Consider the following 25,113-nt stretch of genomic DNA (forward strand, 5'->3'; position numbering starts at 1 on the left):
ACCCCCACTTAATCCTCTTCTAAATGGGGAAATTCCTTCTGAACGGAGCAGGGCTCGAAAGACACGCGAGCAAGTCAGACTCTGCCCCACCGTCAGGGTCAGTCAGGGGGAACACACAGTGGGCAGGCTACTTTGTTCTGTTTTCACACAGCACTTGTGACCCAAGCGTAGGCCCCGGGCTCACACCAGTGTTCCCTTCACTTCTTGACACACTGTGGTTTCATGGCAGCTGTCCTCAGCTTACTGTCACATAGGAGGTGAGAGCCTGACCCTCGCCTTGTGGGCTTTTGAGAGTGTGGATATGAGCGGGCAGATGGATGGCAGAAGCTGCAGGCACATTGTCCAGTTAATATTGCTCCCCTTATTCACTGAAAGGAAGAAGAGAATGGTGCTCCTCAGCTCCTGAATGGTACAGTAGAAGGGAAGATAACAGAGACAATTCTCATGTGTTTTAATAAGCAAATGCTTCTGAATGTAAGTGGTCACTCTTGGTACTGCAGCTGGGCTCATCTTTAACTCTTTGAAGCCAGAATGCCAAAGAGTTCCCATTAGTAAGGCTTAGGGCACAGGAGTTCTCCGAAGGACCCCGTGGGGCTAAGACTTGAACCTCTCAGCCTTGCCCTCCCGCTGGCATGCTGGAGTCACTCTTAGAAGAGCAGAGACCGTGAGCCGGCTCTGGAGAGTGGAATGGCCAGCCACTGTACCTTATTTCCCAAAGTGTTCTACTGTAGGTTCCATCTGGGGAAGCTGTCATCATATTGGGACACCAACAGTGTGCTCTGACATGTACTTGAGGGCTGTGGAAGAGGACAGAGGCAGAGTGTGAGGAAACCCACTCAGGCCTGGATTACCTGAAAAGTTTCTGAGCTGGCCACATTCATAGTGTGTGAGAGACCAGATCTTTCATTTGAACTTTGGGGACGGCCTGGCCAAATGATACTAATTTAAAAGCCCAGAGCAAACTTGGTTTTCTTTCCTTAATATGATTTAGCTTTGCCTTTGGCTCTTGATTCCATCATGCTTCTGGGTTTTTGTTGTTGTTGTTTTGTTTGTTTGTTTTTTCCTACTTCTTACTTTCTCCATTTTTTCCAGGCTCGAGAAGATGGCCTAACTGTCATTCAGCCTCATTCCTTATCTTTTGTGAAGTCAGGGAGTCCCAGTGGAAAGATTATATACAATATCACCTTACCTCTGCACCCAAATCAAGGTAAGATGCTCAGCGAAGTTGTTTTTGAGTGATGCTCTGGCTTTGTAATTCTGCACCAGCCCTAAAAACTGTGGGCTTCTGCCTTTTTCTTCACACAGTGAGATTTGTGGAGGGTTTAAGGAGGATCTGATATTCATGCTCTATGCCTATGTCCTCTGGTTTAAAAAAAAAAAAAAAGAGGAATGGGTTGTATATTGCCATGGGCTCTGACAGAGTTCTACCAGAGACATAGTGTCCCTCTCCTGCCCACCTACAGAACTAGACACACACACACACATTGTCTGGAAAGGCCCTGAAGAGGTTTGGACAGGCAAACAGATCAAAATAAACAAGTGCTTTTGACTAAAGTTTCTGTCAAAGTCCAAAGGGGGATGGGCCGCACATGCGCAATGCCTTCTCCCGTTGGATAACTCAGTCCTCCCACGGGAAAACATGAAAACATGTCACACCAGTTGGAGGCCGGGTGGCACCTGTCCTCAGTCTCCAGCCTCTCATTCTCTTAATGCTGGGCTTAACTAATAGGCCTGTACCCACTCGAGGCCGTAGGAAAACCAGCTCCCATCGTGGCAGCTCTCTCTCCCCTCAAGCAGGAAGCCTTTTACATTACCACATCCCCAGGAAGAAAAAGAGTGTAATGATGAAACCCCATTGCCCTCGGATAAAAGCTAAGGAAATGAAAAGGCATTATGTTGGAGCTAAAGGTTCTCCCATGGTGTGAGTTTTGAAGCTGGTCTATGCTGCCTACCTCAGAAGGTGAGTTAGTTCAACCCCGAGACCCTCATTAGACAGGAGGGATGAGCACAGCATAGTTCCAAGCCTGCAAAGTTTCTAAACGGCAGCCATGAAAGCACTGATCACAAACGGAGTGGTAACTGTAAGCCCAGGTCTGTCGTAGGATATCAGGAGCTGTGCTCTGGTTGCTAGGGTCATCACAGAAACGGAGGAGTGTCTGAAATTCAAAGGAAGTCCAGGTTGGCATTTGTTTGGCACCTCATCAGATCATTGTGGGCCTACGTCTTAGGGAGCTCTTGACCTTTGTATTGAAACTCATTTGGAAGTTTCATAGCGACAGTAGTATGTTGTTCACTTATGGAAAATCATGTGCACTGAATTAGCTAGTGGCAATGATTTGCACCTCACCATGCATAGTTTATGTCTCCTGAATCACAGTGAAGACTATTTCCCTCTCTTTCTCTTTCTTCTTGTTCTTTCTCTCTCTTGCTCTTTCTCTTTCATCTATCTATCTATCTATCTATCTATCTATCTATCATCTATCTATCTATCTATCTATCTATCTATCTATCTATCTATCTGTGTGTGCACATATTTATGTATGTGTGCTCAGAGCTGTGCAGGTCTGCATGCACAGGCGCCCATGGAGGTCAGAGGTAGACATCAGCTGCCTTCCTCAATAAGGTGTCCTTATTGGTGGACACCTGGGCGTTACCTAGGCTGGCTGGCCCGCAAGCTCCAGGGATTCTTCCTACTTCTCTCTCTCCTGTAACTAGGATTACAGGTATGTGCTGTAATGGTCAGTCATGGGTGCTGGGTATTCGAGATTGGGTCCTCAAGCTCACATATCAAGCACGTCACTGGCTGAACCATCTCCTGGCTCCAGATCTGTCCATTGCTTGAGTAATTTGACAGCATCAGTGCAAGGACAACTCAGGATAAAGACACCCACTCATGAGCAAGGGAGCAAGGCCTGGCCATCCTGTCAACGAGAAGCTGCTGTCTTTGCTTATGTCAGTCTCTTCCTTCCCAGGTATCATTGAGCACAGAGACCAGCCTCGCTCTCCCATCCAGTATTTCACTCAGGAAGATGTTAACCAGGGCCAGATCATGTATCGCCCTCCCGCTGCAGCTCCCCACCTCCAGGAGATCACGGCCTTCTCATTTGCTGGTAATGCTTTCTTCTCTGCCTCAAGGCACCCAAGTCTCTCTCAGTCCTCATGGCTGGCTCTCCATCTCTTCCCCCAAACCGGTGTTCAGTTTGCTGACACTTACCCAAGATAACTTGGGGCTTCTCAGCGTGTATGTGACTTGAGCTCAGATCTGTCTCTTATTTTTGCCATGAATTCACATGCATGGACATACTTTTAGCCTACTGTTACTGGCTCCAGTGTGTCAATTACTGGTTGAAGGGTGGAGGATACAGTAGAAAGCAAAAAGAGCCATTGACTCAGGACTGATTAGGGGCTAAGTGTAGAAACTATTAGGCAAATATGCACAATAATAAATACTTAGTTGCAGAGTGAGGTAAGGACTCTGGGAAAAGGAGAAAGGTTCAGTGTAAAATTAAATTAAACACAGGACTGACGTAGACCGGGGATTTAAGAGGTGGCCGTGGCAAAGTGGGATGGGTAGGGGCTAGCACAGCTAAAGATACATGTGGGACGTAGGGAGAACATTCCTGGAGGAAGACAATGTGCTACCCATGAGGCCTTGGGAAAAAGCTAACGTGACATTCTGGGGGTTGCAAAAGAGGCTGTGGTGTTTCTGTGATATGGAGAAGTCAGGGATGTCTAGCAGAGCAGTCAGGGATGAGCCTGACGAGAGAGATGGGCCGGACTTTATGTTCCACAGCAGCTTATACAGATCTGGGTAACATGAAGAGACCAATGGAAGCTTGAAGCTGCAGGGGTGGTTTTCCTGAGGACTCCTTCACCACAGTGACACGAGTGGACTTGGCAAGGAGGCCAGACTAGGAAGCCATGTCCACTGTGGAGTGCAGTACCCCAGGGAAGAGCTCATGTAGGCGTGGAGGATGCAGGCGAACTTCCAACATGAGATCTGTGATTTGACAGAGGAAAACCTTAAACGTTTTCTTTTGAAAGACTGAGTAGAAATTCCCAAGCGACTAATTAAAACGTTATGCTGGGGGGAGGGGGAAGAAGTTAAGACTAATCCTGAACAACAACAAAAAGAACTGAGTAGAAACGCAAACTGATGAAAATGTTGTGAATTTGTTAAAACTAGTGCGTACCTTCCACTGCAGAAGAGCCTCAGAGCTACCAACCATCCCCTCCCCCTTGACCCAGAAGTCAGCACAGCTAGCAAGCGGCAGCTGCGATTCACCACCCTCAAGTTTTGTGCTTGGGTGATTCTAAAACTCTTTGTGCCCGTATCTCATGATGTGTAAGGCGTATGGACTATATGACTTTATAAATAGATGATATTACTTTTACGTTGTGAATTTATTCAAGCAAAGCAGCTGGTGGTGATTTTTCTTAGTAATTTGAATATGGGTTAAATAATTTTTTGGTTATGGTAAACACAAACTGGTATTTGTCATTATTTACTGTAAGTTCAATTGTCCAGAAAATGATTAACTCCACAATTATACTGAAAATCCCTGAGGGTGGGAAGAGGCCTCTTCCCTGAAGGATACCCTTGGTATTTAGTAACTGGGTAACTAATAGCCCATGAAAGTAGTCCTGGTTCTCTAGCCCCTACTTTACAAGACCTACTTTACAGGAAACTTGGGCTATCCTGGGATTCGAGGGAAAGAAAACATGTCAGCTGTGGTTAAAGTATTTTCCAAGTCTGCTACACTTGTCTTAGCTCCATGAGCCTCTTTGGAGAGAGCGGAGCATGCCCTGCTAATCTGTGGGATAAATGCCACAGATAAATCTCTCCCAGTTATAGTGTGTAAATCAATGTCTCAGACGTCACTCACTTCTACAATGGAATTGGCTCCCCCAGCCCCCCTTGCTGAACACTGTCAGTATTATACATCACCCACATTCACCAGTTTGTAGGACTTTATGTACTGATAAAATAGGATCTGAATGAATGCATTATAAATCACCCTAAGTGCTATGACACCAAATTATTACAGTATGAATGTCCTTTTTATACTTAAAACTAATGCTGGCATCATTAAATCCAACATTTCATGAGCAGAGGACCTCCTGATCACTCCTTAAACCACAACAGTTTACATTTAAACATTGTGTACCTCCATAATGTCCTCTCTATGTTTAGTGCCTTCTTCTCTCTCTGGTCCCCAAATGTTTAATACACTGATTTTCCTCTCTTTTAGGTCTCCCAGAATCAGTGAAATTTTACTTCACAGGTAAAGACTTTAACCTCAGAAAGAAAATCTCTACTAAGAATGCCAAATGTTAATGTTATTTAAGCCTTAGTGGGGCTTGTCAATATTTGCTGCAAAGAGACAATAGTACAATAGCAGTTAAGAGCTTAAAGTTGGAGGGGGTGTGTGTGGAAAGATGGCTCAGTGGTTAAGAGCCCTGCCTGCTCTTCCAGAGGACCTAGGTTCAATTCCCAGCATCCACACGGCAGCTCAGAACTGTCTGTAACTCCAATTCCATGAGATCTGACACCCTCACACAGACATACATTCAGGCAAAATAGCAATGCACATGAAATAAAAATAAATTGTTTTAAAAAATGGGATCTTAAAGTCAGGGTCCACAACCCAGAGTTCAGTCTGCTTTTGGGAGGTTTCCTAATACCTCTGTACCTGAATTCTTCATCCATAATGGAAATCATTATCATCATCATCATCATCATCATCATCACCATCATCATATATGTCCAGCTTCCAGGGCAGTGGTTGGTATGTAAACATCACCTGTTACATGCAGAGGATGTGTAGTGGTTACAAGAGATCTTGAATAGTGCCACCTATTAATGCCTTGCCTGTGGGGCCATAAATCTTTGGACCCAGAGCATGGACTGAATACGCTTGGAGAAGTTTCTGCATTCTAGTTTTGCTGCATGCTTCAATACAAGCTGAGGCAGCGCAGGGAAGGGCGTCCTTGCTCAGTTTAGAATGAAGGTGGTTAACCTTTAAACCAGCTCTTTAACTGGGATTAACCATTTTGTTGAAATCAACCATCCTTGGATCTTGTTTAGATTTAAACATCTTTTCATAAATGTATTTCATGGGGGCGAGAAATCTTGTTGGGACCAAAAAAAAAAAAAAGACTTCCTCAAAATCCCCTGAATTTTGTTTTCTCTCTGAGGGGAAGTGTCAGCGCTTCATCACAGCTGTATGAATCCACGGTCAGCTCATTTCTATTGAATGACCTGCAGGTGATTCATGTAATCAGTATCCATGAGTGCCTTCTTTTTCTTTTTTAAGTCAATTTCCCATAAATGTTGTCATAAGAGTTACCTTGTAGCATTCTAAAGATGGAGGCTCTTTTCAACATTTCTCAGTTAAGGATTCTGCTGCTCACGTCTACCCCTGGTAAAGGACAGAGCAGTGTTTAATGAAAGTCCTGAGCTGCGTTGTGGGATAATCTGAGGCATAAGTAGGCAGGCCACAGAAAGCAAGGGAAGTAGCCTGCCTCCCTTTGAGTAGGTGGAAGGTCAGCAGTTAACTTTCTCAAGATCTGGGATTATATGATCCTTGAGCTTTCATAAGGCTAAAAGAATGGACCTTGGGCTGACTTTAAACTACCTTGTTTTCAGCCCAAGATTCCTTTGTGAGGTTTGAGGGTGGGGAGGGTTGACTGGTGGGCTTCTGTGTTAAGAGAAATGCTTTTGGAATCTAGTAGGAAGGCAGCCCTCCCCTTTGAAAGAAGTTTTGTGATAGAGAGTTTTGAACTGGACAGATAATGAGCCCAGGTGATAGCCAGCCCAAGCCCTGACATTAACCCCCCGAATGAGGGTGAATAGCACCTTGTGGTTCGTCTACTAAGAGAAAGATGGTCTGTTCTCCTGACTTTCTGTATTTCTGATAGGCACAGGCCCTCTGCAGAGCAGTTCTAAGCAAGAAAACACATGTCAGGCAAATGGGGCCCACAGGAAACATTTAACCCAAATAAGCAGTGTGACTGTTTCTCAGAGAAAGCAGAAACCCTTCTTAAGAGGGAGAGGATGTGCAAGTCTTAATATTTGTGTTGTCGATTTTTGCATTTGCTTTCAAAATGCTGCAACATCTGACATGATTTCTAATTATATAATTTTCACTGATAGATAGCTTTCCGCCTCTTAAGAGGCAAGGATGTGTTTGGTCATAGTAGACAGTTGTGTGATGGAGCCAAAGCTCTTGCTGTGTCAGGCCTTTGTGATCCTCCGCTATGTAAAGATGTTGAGGTCTCCCTGAGCTTTTTCTGCTTAAAAGTAAAATTAATGGAAGCAACAGTAAATATAACTGCAGTGTCTCAACTATTTCTTTTTTTAAAAAAACACACAGATTTCTACTGTAGACCCTAGAAACCTCAAGAGAGTCCTGAGTCCCCTAAAATTAACAGAAAGTGCATGTTTGTCCGCAAACCTTCAAAATTAAGAATCACCCAGTCTCTGTCTTTGATCAAAGAGGAGATTAAACATACATAAAGCAACAGTGGCGATTATTTTGACACTTTGCTAAAATGACCATAGCCACAAAACCTTCATTTTCATGTAGATTTTTGTCCTCTGTCCTTCCAAGGAGCTCTTTGGGCCTTGTCTAGGATAGACATGAAGATAGAAAATGAACCATGTCTTGTAAATTCTCAATCATTTAGATCTGTCTCCAGGACAAGACAGACCTAAAAACAACCCTAGTAAAACCATTGCTCCTGAGCCATGTTTTACATTGCTTAAGGGGGTTAGATCCCTGCTGACTTACTGCCAAGTCCAGAAGAAAGTGAAAGAAACCTGTTCCCTGAAACCAAACAATCTGCAAGTGAAAAGTCATTTAAAATAGTCAACAGTGCCCTTGTTTTCTCTGTAGCCACAGTAGATGGCACACTGATGTTCAAGTATCTATTACTTCTGGGTTAGGGAAGGAGGGGAGTATTGAGTTATGGAAAAAACAGAAATAAGGGTCAAAGGTTAGACAATTCTGCCTTTATTTCCTGTAGATGATATAGACTGTCTTGGATATAACTAAGCCAGGGAAATTAAGTATAAGGCACTGTTGTCTTCTATTTATGGTCATGTGCATAATGACAGGTTAAAAATGGATCTGCGTACTTGCACACAAATGCTGTGAAACACTTAGAGAGTGTTTTCCGTCCTTCTAAAAACATAAAATATGAAACAAAGTCACTCCTAAAAAGGAGTTCCTAAAAAAAAAATTTTTTTTTCTAGAATACTGGAAGAATGAATTGATTCAAGGAACCTTTTCATAAATAAAAGTGTTTGCTGGTACCGCTTGAGAATACATATTTTAAAAGATTTATTTATGTTTATTATATATGAGTGCTCTGTCTTAATGCAAGCCAGAAGAGGGAATCAGATCCCATTACAGATGGTAGTGAGCTGTGTATGCTAGGAATTGAACTCAGGGCCTCTGTGAGAGCAGCCAGTGATTTAAACATCTGAACCATCTCTCCAGGCCCTGAGAACACATATTTTTAACCATAGCAACTAGGAAGTTTCAACAGAACTGTTCAGCCATACCTGGTTATCTAGTGAGATGGAGGCCAGGCTGAGCTATGTAAGATCTTGCAGGAGGCTCTTTGGTTATTTTTCAAGTGCTTATTTTACATCACTTCCCACTAATACTCCTCAAAATCACCTTGTGAAAATACCTTCTTACAATAACTTTGCTTTAATGGACTTTCATGTCTTATTCATAGAGAAAGTTTTGGTAGAATTGGTCATAATTTTTGTTCTTTTCTATTTTTAAACATCTTTACCAAGTGTTAAGTATTTGTGGAAATAGGCTAGAGATGACCAGGCAATAAACTGATTTATATGTGTACTTGTGTGTGTGTGTGTGTGTGTGTGTGTGTGTGTGTCTTTGTCTTTACTCCTGACAGTTTCTGATGGACAGCACACCAGTCCGGAGATGGCCCTCACCATTCACTTACTTCACTCTGATCAGCAACCGCCAGCATTTCAGCTCAGGGCTCCCCTGCTGGAGGTTAGCCCTGGAGGCCACACCTCTTTAGGTAAGAACTGGGGGCCTAAGAAGTGTGGCTCTGGGAAATGGATTGTATTGCAGCCCCTGGAAACTTCATGAATTTGCCAAAATGCAGTGACCTCCTCTTCCAGAAGTGTGCACACTCCCACCTACATCCATCCTTCTGTCCATTCTTATGCAAATCGAAGCAGTGGAGAGAGCAAGAGAGGAGGAAATGGGCCCTTCAGAGGCCGGCCTTGTGATGGAGTGCTATGTAGAATTTATTTCCCAGCCTCCAAGAGTTTGATTTGTCATCCTTGCTACAACGTAGAGCAACAGGGCTGGGAAGAGAATTGAAGAACAGGTTTCAGTGACTGCTCCTGGCTTCTTTTTAGAAAGTAATGGGGAACACGGGTGACAGAACACAGTGACATTCAGGAGCTGGGAGGAACTGCAGCTGCTCATCTCATGCATGCTTTCATTTATTTCTAAATAGGTTTATTCTTTACAGTTTATTTATTTATTTATTTTTTTCACCAAGGGCATTTTATTAGCAAACAGCACACACTGTGATTTTTGTTAGGTGTGCTCTGTAGATCCATATGTGTTTTCTACATGTGGGTTTTGTCCTGAAATATATAATGTAGTTTCTGTAATTTGACCAAAAATTATTTGTAATCAGTATTACAAATGTGCGTTATAGACAACAGGGAAAGTCATTTTTATTCTAGCCATTGCTTTCGTGACGGCCAGAGCCGCCATCAGAGACCTGGCTCCTTCAGCAGATGTAGGAAAATAAGAGAAGTAAGACGAAAAGCAAGCCCAGCTCTTGGGATATCTCTGAAGGACGCTGGTCAGGACAGGCCTGCCACTGGGCTTGGTATGGGAGAAAAGGATACCTACCCATGGGGGAACTTTTGAAAAAACCTACTCATGGCTGTTGGGTGGGCAGTATTTACCTTCATTTATTTTGCACTTGTAATGAAGCCGTGCATTGTGATTACGGGTAGCTGCAGCCTGGCCTGTGGCTTCAATCTAAGCAGTGCTCACAGTTGTCGCTGCAGCCGCCTCTCTTTCTCCTTCCTGCAGGCCTGCAGTTGATAGCGAGAGATGCTGCGGTGGTGCCAGAAGAGCTCTTCTTTCAGCTTCAGGAGCCTCCCCGGCATGGCGCGCTCATCAAGTACACAGCAGGGTCGTCAGGGCCCATGACTGCAGGTAGCTGTGTTCTCTGTACCTGGCCTGCTTGGGGGATTTTGTTTAAGTGACTCAAAAAAAAAAAAAAAAAAAAAAAAGTGAAATGCGCTGTGGGGGGATAAGGGCAAAGACATTTTTTAGCCTCCACTTTAGACTTCTTCCTCTCCCGCCCCCACCTGCCCCAGCCAAGGTCCAAAATCCCGGAAGCTGCAGGTGAGATTGGCTGATGAGCTTCCGGTGCATTAGGCTTTCCATGGAGGTTAATAGGTTCTCTTCATGTCATATGTGAATCTTTACGATATTTGTCCTAGACTGGTAATTTTAGCTCTGAGATGTTTCTTCATCCATTAAAAAAAGGACCTAGTTTAAAATGTTACCTGAACTGTGTTAACAGTGTCGCTGTGTGGCCAGTTTTCTAAATTGGTATCTGCTGGGCTTTCTTGGGTTATAAATATTACATCTTGGGGCTAAACAGTTGGCTCAGCAGATAAGAGCACTTGCTGCCCTTTCTGAGGACCCAGGTTTGGCTCCCTTCACCCACAAGGTGGCTCACAGACGTCTGGAACTCCGGTTCCAGAAGATCCAGTGCCCTGTCCTGACATTCACGGGTACCAGACACACATGTGCACATCCATATGTGCAGGCAAAACATTCAAAATAAATCTAAAAATAATTTTAAATACATGTTGACTTCTTGGGGAGGATAGAAAAGCACACAGCAAGCAATAGAAATCTAGGTGTTTTATTTAAATAGTGAGCCCGTGTACATCAAAGTGAATATTCTTCCTTCTAAAGCAGTTGCCCGGGAATGCCATATCTTACTTTCCATATCTGTACTTTCTCAGATCCCTGAAATGGCTTCCTTTTCAGAGATGTAGTAATGCATTCTTCTGAATTTTTTGCATCGCAAAGGCAATTTTTTTAGGGCAGTGAAAAAGGAAGGATTATAAGGCTAGCTTAGTGACATCCCAGGAGGAGTGTAAAGCCGCCATTTAACCTGCCCTTGTGTTTGGCGCATGGCGTCTGAGGGCGTTGGTGAAGAGTTAATAGCTGTCTTTAGGTGCAGCATCTACCTGCATTAGTGAAGCTCTGTACATGGGGCATGGAAGGTAAACACGAAGACAAGAAAAGTCCTCAGTCTCAGAACAGGCGACTAATCATTAAAGCCAGAGCTCTGCAGAAGCTGTAACTGGAAAGAACACCCCAGCAGCAGACTGTTTCCAGGACTGTTTCCACAGCTGTGTTCTGTGGAATCATGATGGCCCTTGACATGCTTCATTAACCAAAATAAATAAATAAATAAACAAATATAATTCATGTCTCCAAAAACTTAGTACTCTGAGCTATGAAATTTGCACTTTTAACATCAAGTTTAACAGCTTTCATCACACGCCAGTGTTCAAAATGAGAGCCTTGCGAATGCTGGCCAGTCACTGAGGCCAGTGTCTGAGCTCTCAGTTGTACTTTCACATCTTTAATTAAAAAACAAAACACTTAAATGCCCAACTTTAAAGAAAGCCTCTTATAGATCAGAGCGTCTCTTAAGTCTTCAGGAAATGTTCACTACCTTGCTTAGAAGACAGTCAAGAAGAAAATTAGTGCGTCCTTTGCTTTTCTTGAACTGGGAGTGATGAATATTCTCCCAGAGCCCAATTTTAGCTCAATGTGATTTTGAACCTCAAAAACAAAAATGAAAAAGCAAAACAAAATAGATGGCCAGCTGGTGGTGATGCCTGCTTTTCATCCCAGCACTCATGAGGTAGAGACAGGTGGATTGCTGTGAGTTTGAGGCCAGCCTGGTCTACAGAGTGAGTTCCAGGACAGCCAAGACTACACAAAGAAACCCTGTCTTGAAAAAGCCAAACCAAACCAAACAAACAAACAAAACCCAACAACAACAACAAAATACACTAAGACTATCTCCCAAAGAAATTAGCTACCTTTTAAACAGCCACTCACACTAAGTAAGGACTGTGGGAGAATGGACCAAGCCACCTTTTCTCTAGGGTGCTGTAGGCGATGTAGAGGGAATCCTACATTGGATGGGAGGTTAGACTAATTAGCTTCTGAGTCCAGAGTTTATGATTCTGCCTGCACTTTGAAATCGGGAGAACAAAGGTGCTGTATGAATGAGAAACATTATTCCCAGAAGTCACCGGCCTTACGGCGGTTGGGGGTTTGTTTTGTTCTCGGAAGGTGACACTTTCACATATGATGAAGTTGAGAGAAATGCTCTACAGTACGTACACGATGGGTCCTCTGCCTGGGAGGACAGCATGGAGATCTCAGTCACAGACGGCCTGACAGTAACCACATCAGAAGTAAAAGTGGAGGTGTCCCTGTCAGAGAACCGAGGACCTCGACTGGCCCCTGGCTCCTCCCTAAGCATGACTGTGGCCAGTCAAGACACGGCCATAATCACCAGGTCACACCTTGCGTACGTGGTAAGTCCTGACATTTATGCTTTTGTTCTCTGTGCTTGTGGCTGGCTTGCCTGGGAAGCCTCACCATGCCTGGGTATGTGAGGCAGCAGGTCTCTACTATGTAAAAGGCTTTTTCCTCAGCCTCCCTGCTGCTCTCTTTGGAATTCCATAGCAGTAAACAAGTGAAGGCCTATCTCTGATGAGGGCTGAGGACAAGGTTCAGTGGAGAAAGCACTTGCTGCATGAGTGTGAAGCCTGGAGTTCAGACCTACAGGACCCATGAAAAGTCGTGTGTGTTAGTGTATAGGCAATTCAGCAGGCTTGCCCTCCAGGACCTAACAATTGCTTAGGTTAAGACTTCCCGCTGCAATCAGGCAAGACAGGTGTTTGCTGCACAAGGCCCCGCCAGTCTCCATCTCTGTTCCTGATGTTCTCTCTCCCTCTTTCCGTCCTAGGAGATCCCTTTCTCTCCCTCTCTGCCCTCATGGCTTGCTTGCTGCTTCTACCCTTTCCCAGGTCCTCACTCCTCTCCTATCCCCTACTTAACCATGTTTATAGCAGATCTTTTGCTTGGCATTATTCCTCAGGCCACACCTCGGCGTAGGCCTGCCATGGTAGCCCCTCACTGCATTGTATTTCCTAGCAGTGTGGGCACAGCAGCCAGCCTGTAACCTCCGCCCTAAGGATGGAGAAGAGGCCCCCTGAGGCAACTGGCTGGCTAGGTTAGCTGAATCAGCAAGCTTGGTCCAGCAAGAAAACCTTGCCTCAGATGATCAAGAAAGACCCCAGACATGGTATCTGGGCTCCACATGCTTATGTACACACATGTGAACATACATACAGGTGCATCTATGCCACACACACACATACATACCAGAAGAAGAAGAGAAATTATGATGAACACATTGGGAGCCCCAAGGACACATGACTGTCAAAAGGCAACCTTAAAAGCTCTAGGTCCACTGTTTTGAGTATGGTAAGCTAGAGTTCTACTGGGGATTTTAGGAAAAAACCAGTTGAGTAGAATTTGCCTGTTCAGTGATGAAGAGGTAATGGTTTACCCTGGCTTCCTGAAGAAAGCAGGCTTTTGCCTGCTTTGTTCTTGTCTAGTCTAGACAGAATATGAGGCTCCCCCTTGGTGGTGCCCCTCTGAGGATTTACTAGGCCAGACTATTGGCCTGCTGGCCATCTCCTACCTTAAGAGAAGAATAGTTAAGGAGTTGGGGGGGGGCGCTAAAGACAGTGGGGATTTCCCCCATGTCTGGCTCAAACTTGATGAAGTGATCTTGGTAATTAAACTCATCTACCTTCTTTGATTCTGCATCTGGGGCAAAGGATAATGAGGCCCATTAATTTTCTTTTGCAGTTATATATGTTGTGAAGAGATAAATGCTGTCTATATAAACATAATAGTGATTAGTTGTTATGCTTTGAAAGGAAGGATAATTATATGAATGGTAATCATTCTTAGTATTGAATTTTTCCTTCATTGGCCTCAAAGTTATAGTGAACAGCCTGTCCCTACCCCTCATTTTTAAACACTTTATGGTTTACGTTTTCCTTTTTCTGGGCTGAAGAATCTCACGGTAAATCCCAGTTCCAAATGGTAGGTAATAGATAAAGCACTGGCTTTTCAATATTTGCAGATTGTTTTCCCCTTTGAATTTGTCTCTTCTTAACTGGTAAGAGACTGAATACTACTTGATTCCTCTCATGGCTGCACTACAGTTTCAGCAAAGTTGCAGCTATTTTTAATTGGTAGATTATTTTTTATCATACGTTACAGTCTTTTGATCCTTTGAAAGTTATAAATTGGTAAAAATGTATGAATTCGGATTTAATCAATAGATCACCAGGCTTGAAAGGTGTTTGACAGACCAAAATAGCATTCCAAGAACGGTGCCTGCCCGTTAACCACACACTATGAGCTGGGCTTCAAAATGGGAGCTCATCAGCATCTGAACGTATATCTTCAAAAATTGATTAAATATGAATTTACCCACCAGAGCAGAAAGATTTCAGGGAACTCTCCTAGCCTGCTGAAAGCACAGCATGGGGTGCATTCTTAAAGGATTCATACAGCCTTCCTCTCAGTTGTACAGTACGGAATTTTTTTTCCTGAAATATTGGAGATTTCAATAACGGAAAAGCCATCCGAAATGACGTTCATAAATGAACAGAGTACAAAGAAACAGGAACGGCTGAGTCTCTTCATAATTAGAACATGAGCACCAGGAAGAAGATGGGAAGAGGGATAGAGGGATATACCAATGCAAGAGTGGAATTCTGCCTGGTTTATTCTTTAGTGCTATTTTAGTTTTCAAGTTTTGACAGGGCCTCAGACTAGGTATATAGCCAAGGATGAGCTTGCACATCTGTCACTTCCTGCTTCTACTTCCCAAGTGCTTGGATTGTGGGAGTTCACTGCCACACCCAATTATATGAGGTGCTGGGGATCAGACCCAGGACTTCTTATGTGCTAGGCAAGCATTCTAGCAAAGGACACCCCCAAACATACAACAGCTTCCTTAGTGTGTGGGGGGGAGGAAGTGGGGGGGAGGTTATGCAGTTTGAATTCATAGGTTTTTATTCAATCTTGCTGCTCTAGCTCTAGAGTGAAGTGGCCATGGGCAACTGGTCTAAATCCTCTTCTAAATCCTCTTGCCTTGCTCTTCTTGTTTGTAATGCTCAAAGTGCAAGATTAATATTAAAACGTGAATAGCATTTCTACATACCATCCAACCCTGAAATAATTCAAAAGACTGGCCTATTAATGTTATTATATATCATGCATCTGGAGGTCAATTTTAACAAAATCTATGTAACTTCCAAGGGAAATCAATGCTATAACCAACTGTATAGAGAACCCAAATGAATTTCCTGATAAAGAAATAAAAGAAAAGGAGGGAAAAAGGAGGGAGGGAGCCAATGATGGTATCCTACACCTATGATCTCAGCACTTAGAATTCTCAGGAGGAGATTAAGGTGACCTGGGCAACATAAAACAAAACAAACAAACAAACAAATAAATAACTTGTCTTCAAAATATAAAACGGAAAAAAAAACTAAAAAGATTAGAGTCTAACTCAATGCTATTTTTTTACCCCAAAAATATACTTTCTGGTAATACAGCAAGCCATATTTTAAATTTCAAAATGGGAATGGCAGCACACACCTTTGATCCCAGCACTCGGGAGGCAGAGGCAGGTGGATCTCTGAGTTCAAGGCCATCCTGGTCTACAGAGCAAGTTCCAAAATAACAAGGGCTACACAGAGAAACCCTGTCCTGAAAAATAAAAAAATTAAAAAATTAGTAACACTTCAGGAAAAGGAGAAACAAAATTAAGAGTGATAATAGGGTCCAAAGGCAGGCTAAAGGAAGTGCATGTTTAATCCTTTGTGTGCAGGTTCCTGTGTGTTTGTGTGCGAGTGCACGTTTCTCTGAGCATGTGGAGACCAGAAGACAACGTGGGATATTGCTCTTATCGTTTGAAGCAGTGTCTCTCTCACCTAGGACTCCCCAAGTCTGCTAGGCTGACAGGATGTGCCTGTCTGCCTCCTCAGCACTGAGATTATAAACATGTGCCAGAACTAACCTACTTTAACGTGGGTTCTAAGGAGCAAGCTCGGGTCCTTATGCTTCCACATCAAGCGCTTCCTTGCCTAAGCGATCTTCCCAGACCTTAAATTCATACTATCTAATTCTCATGTCGAATGGTAGCTTCCTGGATATAAATACAGTGGATTTATAACCACCATAGCTACATATTACATGTTAATTTATTTAGGGTGAATAAGAAGAATAAAATGAAAACAGGAATTTATCCAAAATGAGCATGAAGGTGTTTGAACAGGGAAGTTACAGAAGATCAGGATCTGTTTTCTTATGCATTTTAATGAACTCACAATCTCTTAGCTGGTCTAAAATTTAGTGATTTTTTTTTAATTATGACAAAACTATTTTCAGAAGAAGAAAACAACAGCTGATTTCTTAATTTTAAACCCAGATTTTTTTTTTTTGAAAATTGAAGTATAATGAGATAATGAATGCCTCAAACCAAATAAACATTTCTTTGCCAGATTTGCCGTGAGTCAGAAACTCTTTATTCTAATTAAGAGTCGGGTACCCTGTCCTTGTGTTCTTGCACAGCTCAGCAGAGGATAGGTGGAAATTTTCAGTAGTCTTTTGCAGATCTTTCTCAGTGAGAACCTACAGAAATAGTAGACAGTAACTGTCTGAAACTTTCTATGTAACCGCTCTGTCTAATCTCCACATGTATAAAGGAGAAAACAGTAAGAGTATACATTTAGAAGAAATTTTCTGGAGTCTCGCTGCCTCCAGAAGTTTCTCTTCCTTCTGGGCTGGAAACATGTGAGCTGAGGCAATTCTGTGATCTCTCACTGAGGATTCTAACTGCCAGCGGGCATGGGAGACTTGGACAAGACAAAAACCCAGACCTTGCTTGCCTGCCCTACCCTATATCAGCTCACACATCCTTTCCTGCCACTTACCAGCTGCATAGTATAGCCAGGAAAACTCACATTTGACAGTAACATTCACAGAACTTGTTCTCATTGTTGTTGCAATAAAACAGAATGCCCCCTGTTTTCATTCAGCTCTCCTAAAAGACAGATGACCCAGAAAAATTTTCCAAAAAGACATCTCCTGCCTCCGAGACATTTCCAGAAAAGTTCATGAAGAGAGAGGAAATTGCTCATGAAGATATTCTGTTATTGTCAGTGCAGACAAACAGAAAGCTGATTTTATTTCTCAATAAACAATAGAGGAGAAGGAAATGTTCTTTGTTAAAGATTAAGTGTCCTAGGGAGTGAGGCTCCATTGATTCAGTCTTCATAGAAGGAAATCCACAGGACCTCCTAAATTCTTTTGTTAATCCAAATTTTTGTCACATTGGTATTGCTTGAAGTGAATCATTGGCTAAACAAATTCTGTTTCACAGAGTTTTGTCATTGTAGAGTGTATTATATACTATAATGGAATTTTGTGTGTTTCTAAAAGGCAAAGTGTTCTTAGAAACTGCAAAAGAAGCCTGCGCCTATGTTTATAGAATAGCGAGTTAGGGCTGGCTGTGTTCTCTTCTGTACATGTAATAAAAACAGACCCTTATGGCTGTTACAGAAACAATAAAACATCTCTGTTTTACATCCTCTGCCGTAAGTGCATTTTCCCATTGTTGCACTGAGCTTTTCTTCCAAGGAGACATTATCCCAGAGGCATTTGAAGAGGGATAAATACTGGGCTTTTGTGGAGTTGGGGTGCTGTTGTTTTGTAACGGTGCACAAGTGCCTTTAGCAGAGAGGGGAGACCCCGTGAGTACAGAAGCATTGGTCTCTGTAAACCTGCATTCATGTCCTGACTCATATTTGCCTGATTAGGATGATTCTTCCCCTGACTCAGAGATCTGGATTCAGTTAAGTTCTCTGCCCATGTATGGTATGCTCTTAAAGACCTCAGGACCTGATGAGGAGGAGCTCTCAGAGGATTTCAATTTCACCATGGAGGACATCAACAACAAGAACATCAGGTGCGCAAAGCCTGTCAATTCTCTGAAGGGTCTTTAAGAACTGTATTATGCTACGCTACATAAGCAACGGGCCGAACCTCCTCCAAAGAAAGCCTTGTTTCTGATCTCACTTTAATACAGAAGTACAGTACTTTTACCCAACTTGTCAGGGCCACTCAACCTTTTCATTCTCTTGTGTCTCACAGGTACTCAGCTGTGTTTGAGACGGACGGGCAGCCGGTCACAGATAGCTTCCGCTTTGCTGTCTCAGACACAGACCACAACCGTGTGGACAATCAGGTCTTCACTGTCACCATCACTCCTGGCAAGAGCCCACCGCACATCATTGCCTTTGCTGACCTTATCACGGTAAACTGCTCTCAGATCAACAAACACCCAGGGCTTGGGAGAGCTGGCATCCTTGGTGATACAGCTATAAAGGGTTTCTACCTGTATGGGCTGCCACATTCTTCCCTCAAGGTATCTGGGTAATGTTATCTCACTGTGGCTGTCATTATAAGCTTTTCTAAAAAATATAAAAATAATTATATGCGAAAAAATTCAAATAGTTATATTCAAATTTCTCTCTCACATACGCACACAAACACACACACACACACACACTGGTTATTGTTGCAACGGGAATAAAACAAAAGTAGAATATGCTTTTGAGGATTTTACAATTTAGTGTTGTTAACAAATTAAACCATGGAAAGCTGACCCCACATCAATTAAAACAACATTTGTTATTGTTAACAAGATTAAGAAATCAAGTATGGGGCTAGAGTGATGGCTCAGCGATTAAGAGCACTGGCTGCTCTTCCAGAGGTCCTAAGTTCAATTCCCAGCAACTACATGGTGGCTCACAACCATCTATAATGAGATCTGGTGCCCTCTTCTGGTGGTCAGGCAGAACACTATACTAATAAATAAATCTTAAAAAAAAATTATTCAACAGCACAGGCTCTAAGATCAACAATCAATAAATGGGACTCCATGAAACTGAAAAGTTCTGTAAAGGACACTGTCGTCAAAACAAAACGACTGCCTACAGCTTGGGAAAGAATTTTCGCCAACCCTATATCTGACAGAGGTCTAATATCCAGAATTTATAAAGAACTTAAGAAGTTAAAAAGCAACAAATAACGTAATCCAATTAAAAAATGGGGTACAGAGCTAAACAGAGAATTCTCAATTGAGAAATACCAAATTTCAGATAAATACTTAAAGAAATGCTCAATGACCTTAGTCACCAGGGAAATGCAAATCAAAACAACCCTGAGATTTCACCTTACACCCATTAGAATGACTATCAAAAATTCACGTGACAGTACATGCTGGAGAGGATGTGGAGAAAGGGGAACCTTCCTCCATTGCTGGTGGGAATGCAAACTTGTACAACCACTTTGAAAATCAATCTGGCGCTTTCTCAGACAATTAAGAATAGCACTTCCTCAAGATCCAGCTATACCACTCCTAGGCATATATCCAAAATATTCTCAAGTACACAACAAGGACATTTGTTCAACTATGTTTGTAGCAGCTATATTCATAATAGCCAGAACCTGGAAACAACCAGATGTCCCTCAACTGAGAAATGGATACAGAAATTGTGGTACATTTACACAGTGGAATACTATTTATCAATTAAAAGCAAGGAAATCATGAAATTTGCAGGCAAATGGTGGGAACTAGAAAAGATCATCCTGAGTGAGGTGTCCCAGAAGGAGAAAGACACACACAGTATATATTCATTTATAAGTGGATATTAGACATATAATATAGAATAAACATACTAAAATCTGTGCACCTAAAGAAGCTAAGCAAGAAGGAGGACCCTGGGTAAGATGATCAATCCTCACTCCAAAAGACAAATGGGATAGACTTTGGAAGAAGGAGAAAACAGGAAACAGGACAGGAGCCTACCACAGAAGGCCTCTGAAAGACTGTACCCTGGAGGGTATCAAAGCAGACACTGAGACTCATAACCAAACTTTGGGCAGAGTGCAGGAAATCTTATAAAAGGAGGAGATAGTAAGACCTGGAAGGAACAGGAGTTCCACAAGGAGAGCAACAGAACCAAAAATTCTGGGCCCAGGGTTCTTTTCTGAGACTGATACTCCAACCTAGGACCATTCATGGATATTACCTAGAACCCCTGCTCAGATGTAGCCCATAGCAGCTCATTATCCAAGTGGGTGCCCTAGTAAGGGGAAGAGGGACTGTCTCTGACATGAACTCAGTGGCTGGCTCTCCCCCTGAGGGGGGAACAGCCTTGCCAGGCCACAGGGGAGGTCAATGCAGCCAGTCCTAATGAGACCTGATAGGCTAGGGTCAGAGGGAAGGGGAGGAGAACCTCCCCTATCAGTGGACTTGGAGAGGGGCATGGGAGGAGATGAGGAAAAGAGAGTGGGATTGGGAGGGAATGAGGGAGAGGACTACAGCTGGGATACAAAGTGAAAAAACTGTAATTACTATAAAAAAATAAACAAAATTAAAAAAAGAAATCAAGTTTGTGAGAGCCAATATAACGTGTCTGTCACTGAAGTTATCAGCCTTAGTGCCAGTACCAGCTTTATTACATACTTGCGGCTTTACAACCAGGACTTAATTCTTTCTAGCCTCTGTTTCTTCTTTAAATAACACAATTTCTACTACACACTGGATTTCTCCAGTGATTAATTAAAATAGCCTCATCACTGGTGCATAGTAGGGAATTCATAAACACTCGATTTCCTGCCCCTGCCTCACATGTAAACGTTAATGCCCAAAGCCTAGACATTTTTGGGCTCTATCAAGTAATTTAAAATTCATGAAACCCTGAATAATTTTCAAACAGTTGTGCTGTTCCCCCTATTTTCTCTTTTCTACAACTTGGGAAAGTAAACTGAACCATCTCCATTTGGAGAGCCCCATTTTCACTAACCCTGTGAAATGCCTTGACTGTTCCCAGCAGGCAGGCAAAAAACGTCGGGCCCAGACCCCAGAATTAGCACATAAACCCAGGCCCTAAAGAAAAGGTTAGTCTGAACAACTGCTCTTACATATACTGATTTATTTTCTTCTTTGATGTTAAGGTGAGCATTAATTTTCAGGGATAGCTAGTCCTTTATTCCTACACCCCCATAAATATCCGCTATGAGGGGATAAATGGGACTTTTATTCTGGATGCCAACACCCATAGGACAGTCAGCCTAAGGAATGAGAAGGAGGGCTGCATCTATCATTCCCCAGCTACGCTCCATGGAATTCTGATGCCCCGAGAAGGCAGCTGTCCCCTCCTAAAAATTGTTGAGATGGGTGGTTAGAACTGGCCAGAGCTGCTTTATAATCAGATCCATCACTGAAGGAAGTGCAGTTTTGAGGGGAGACACACAGCCGAGGTGTCAGAGTACATCTTGAGAGGTGCTGAAAGATGGCCCAGCTTTGTGAGCCGACACCCACCTCAGCTGCAGAGATCTGCCTCCCCACAAAAGGGGAACCGGTGCTTGTGGTGACCCCAGGCAACACAGTTTTTGGTCTTGCACCCCTAGCCCTGCAGTTCTCCATTCTCATTCTCCATTCCTTTCTCCCTTAGGTTGATGAGGGAGGGAGAGCACCACTCTCCTTCCACCATTTTTTTGCTACTGATGATCATGACAACCTTCAGGGTGACGCTGTCATTAAACTAAGTGCTCTGCCCAAGTATGGCTGCATTGAGAACACGGGGACAGGTAACCACTGTGGCTTTTCTGGGGCATGATTTGGGATCTGGAAATGGGGGAGGGGAGATAGTTTAATTGAACCTGGACATGCAGAATTAACGTGAGATGGACCCATCCAAGAAAACGGGAGAAAGGAAAGTTTCATTTAAAAACGTAGAGAGCCAGGCCTTGTGGTACATGCCTTTAATCCTAGCACTCCAGAGCAGGTGGATTTCTGTGAGTTCAAGGCTAGCCTGGTCTACGCAGCGAGACCAGGACAGCCAGGGCTGTCACACAGAAAACCCCTGTCTTGAACCACGCCCCACCTTCAAAAACCAAAACACCAAACAACAACCAAAAGTTAACGTTTTCTATATACCATGCACTTTTTTTTTAACATCAATAAACAAAACAGATCACCCTCAGCACCTTCATATTGACTCTTATCCTAGCAGAGAGAGAGAGAAAGGAATAAATTAATGGGGAAATAGCATAAGATGCTGGAAGGTTAATAAATGCTAGGAAGAAAAAAAAAAGTAGAGCCAAGTAAAGGGATTTGTAGTGTGAGCCATGGAGGCTGGAGAGGTTCACGGGTTGTATTCAGAATTAGGTGCCAAGAAAATAAAGATCCCTCTCCTCTTCCTGTCCCCTTCCTGTGAGGCAGCTGCAGTTCAGATGAACTGTATGTAGCTCGTGTCTCAGCTCCTCCTATGGATATGACATGAATTGAAATGCATGCTGTCTATCTTTGGCACTCTCTTCAGCTTCCCTCCCCTGCACCATCTGCCCTAAGCCCACTGGAGGTTATACACAAGGAGAGGCAAAAGGCATGTGCAGTCCCCAGGTCCCCTGAGAGCGGCTGTGACTGGCAGCTGAGACAGCTCCCACCCAGGTTCTGAGCTGCTGCTTCTTCAGTGAGGTTCCCCAGTGAACCAGGGCCAGTGTGAGGCTCTAATTGGCACAGAGCTAGCAGCTCCCACAGACAGGCCGTTGACTGCAGGTGTCTGTTTTCAGCATGGTCCCTACCCCTTGAGAAACTCATTTAGAATGGTCATGGTTTCCGATCAAAAGTCTTGGGTCTTTTCCCTCCTTTGTCATCCCATGTGTGTATGCAGATTTGTTTACTGCATAATGAAGCTCCCTACAGCAAATGTGTGTGCTGGATATGATGTTAACAGGAGTAACGCTGACCCTGCCTGGAGTAGGAGACAGAAAGACTGATGAATTACATGATAAATGACAGGGAGGAGCAAAGCATTGAGGGCATAGAACAAGGCAATTTCTTCTGTCTGAGGAGGCAGTAAAGCCAAAGAGAATCGCCAGGAGCAAAGGGGAAAAAAGGGCATCTCCTACAGAGACAGGCGTATGGGTGATGTGGGAGATATGAAAGGCCTTTGCTCCTCATGTCCTTTTCTCTCCATGCAGTTTCTTTCCCAGGAAGCCCTTGTAACACAATTTGACATTTCCCTCAAGCACCTGAGGTAGCACGGATAGCCCACTTTGGGGAGTTGTCAGAATTCTGGCAAGTCTCGACCACTCTTGAAAGAAATTGTCAAACCTTTATGTGTATAATCTCTGAAGAGATTGTGGAGACACAGTTTTGTGGGGCAGGATCCCAAAAACTTCTGTTGAGGAGGTTGGTGTGGCCCATACTCACACTTTTTGTCACACCATGTGAGTGATGCACACTATGGCTATTGGTCGGTGCCAGGACCACTGGGAGCGCTTCATTCTATAGTGGTATATGGGCATAAACCTAAGGGGAAGAAAAGATACTCGGGGCACAAAATACTCATCTAGTTTACATCAGCTGAAGATGCTGCCCTCTGCTCAGTGGAGAAAAGCCCCATGCCCCTGTTTTGAACCCAGTGTCTTATATGCTGATGAAACTAGCTATGTAAATTTAATTTCAGCCCATTGAGAGATATTTTTAAATCTGATAAAAAGCAGCTGTTACTTTTTACCAAGCAGAAGGGAAGACAGAATTATTGCAGTGTTGGACAGGAAACCTGATGTCGTAGAATCTAAATTCATTCAGGACTGGCCTAATCAGGGCAAGACCCACTGAGTTGCTCTGAGGACACCTCTGTTCCAGTGCTGAGTCAAGCAGCTGTCCGAGGTGACAGGCACGCTCATCAGGGGCTGTTTAATTTGGACCTAGGACATCCTGCTGAGGAAGGCAGGGAACACACACCAGTGAGGTACATCAGAAATAGAAAGTGCAATTTTAAAACTTAGACAGAACGGTGCTTAAGGCTTCAGTGTCCGATTCCCTTGATGGCCAACTAACTCTCCAACAATTTTTAAAACCAGGCTTATTTCACTCTGTATATTTTGAGGTATCATTTACCGAGGCTTTTCTTGACTGAGATAACAAAGCCACATTCCCCAGTTTATAATGATCAATAAAAGGAGACATGAAAGTTGGATGCCATCTCAACAGTTCCTTCTGGAAACCCTGATCTCTGTGTCCCAGGGATTACTGCATGGCTGGCTGCTTAGGTCTCTCCTGGCTTCAATTTTCTTTCCCTTCTTTCAAAACAAGTTGTGGGGGGAAAAAGGCAACAAAAGACATTTTCAGTCCTAGTCTTTGAATTCCCCTGGGTACCAGCAAATGCCACTGTCTACCATCAAGAAGTCGATGGCCTTTTTAGAATCTGGCGTTTGCAAAGGATCATAGAGGTGGTGGGGAAGCACTTTTGTTTTCACACAGACCACATCTAAGAGCTTTGTTGTTACAGACCCAGGAAATGTGTAAACATAGAGTTTGCTTTTCTTCACTCTAGAAGAAAACTCTGGTAGCAAGTTAAAAATCAATCAATTAGAGGGACTTGGCTAGAACCAAGTACAAGCCAAGCCATCCATCATTTTTGGGCACTGTTTACTCTTCCCTTTGGCCTTTTGTTGTCGGGAGAGAAGAGGAAGCAGGAGGCAGCCAAGCACAGAATCTGGAAGGGGCCTCGTGAGCATCTCACTTTCCAAACTGTACCTCTATTGGTCAGCTTTTGTTTAATACACTCCCGAGATAAGTTTGCAGGAGCTCTGTGTTAGCCAACCATGGTCAGATGGCATGGTCACTTGGTTCCTTCTCTGTGACAACTCATCATAGCTAGGGTGGCATGGTAAAACAAAGCTCTCTCCTTAAGCCTTGGTGTAAACAAGAGAAAGAGATGTATCCTGGTGTTCTCCTCAAGGGCCCTCAGAGAGTCTAAGACTTCCTACTTAATTCCATCTCCTAAAGGATTTGCACCAAATCCTATTTGTTTAGCCTGGA

The 25,113-nt window shown here is 43.4% G+C and overlaps 1 protein-coding gene across 2 annotated transcripts in view; it reads left to right on the forward strand.

The window, feature by feature from the left end:
- Fras1 (Fraser extracellular matrix complex subunit 1) overlaps positions 1-25,113 on the forward strand; it is a 403,016-nt gene that overhangs the window by 293,642 nt on the left and 84,261 nt on the right. For both annotated transcript variants that reach the window (XM_060380978.1, XM_060380977.1), the window contains exons 33-41: positions 1,093-1,207; positions 2,973-3,110; positions 5,253-5,285; positions 8,932-9,063; positions 10,104-10,229; positions 12,405-12,652; positions 18,029-18,177; positions 18,363-18,525; positions 21,734-21,869. In XM_060380978.1, coding sequence (XP_060236961.1) covers positions 1,093-1,207; positions 2,973-3,110; positions 5,253-5,285; positions 8,932-9,063; positions 10,104-10,229; positions 12,405-12,652; positions 18,029-18,177; positions 18,363-18,525; positions 21,734-21,869 — 1,240 coding nt within the window. The remainder of the gene's footprint in view (positions 1-1,092; positions 1,208-2,972; positions 3,111-5,252; positions 5,286-8,931; positions 9,064-10,103; positions 10,230-12,404; positions 12,653-18,028; positions 18,178-18,362; positions 18,526-21,733; positions 21,870-25,113) is intronic.

Source organism: Meriones unguiculatus, chromosome 3 (assembly GCF_030254825.1).
Source record: "Meriones unguiculatus strain TT.TT164.6M chromosome 3, Bangor_MerUng_6.1, whole genome shotgun sequence".
In the NCBI taxonomy this organism is placed as follows: Eukaryota; Metazoa; Chordata; class Mammalia; order Rodentia; family Muridae; genus Meriones; species Meriones unguiculatus.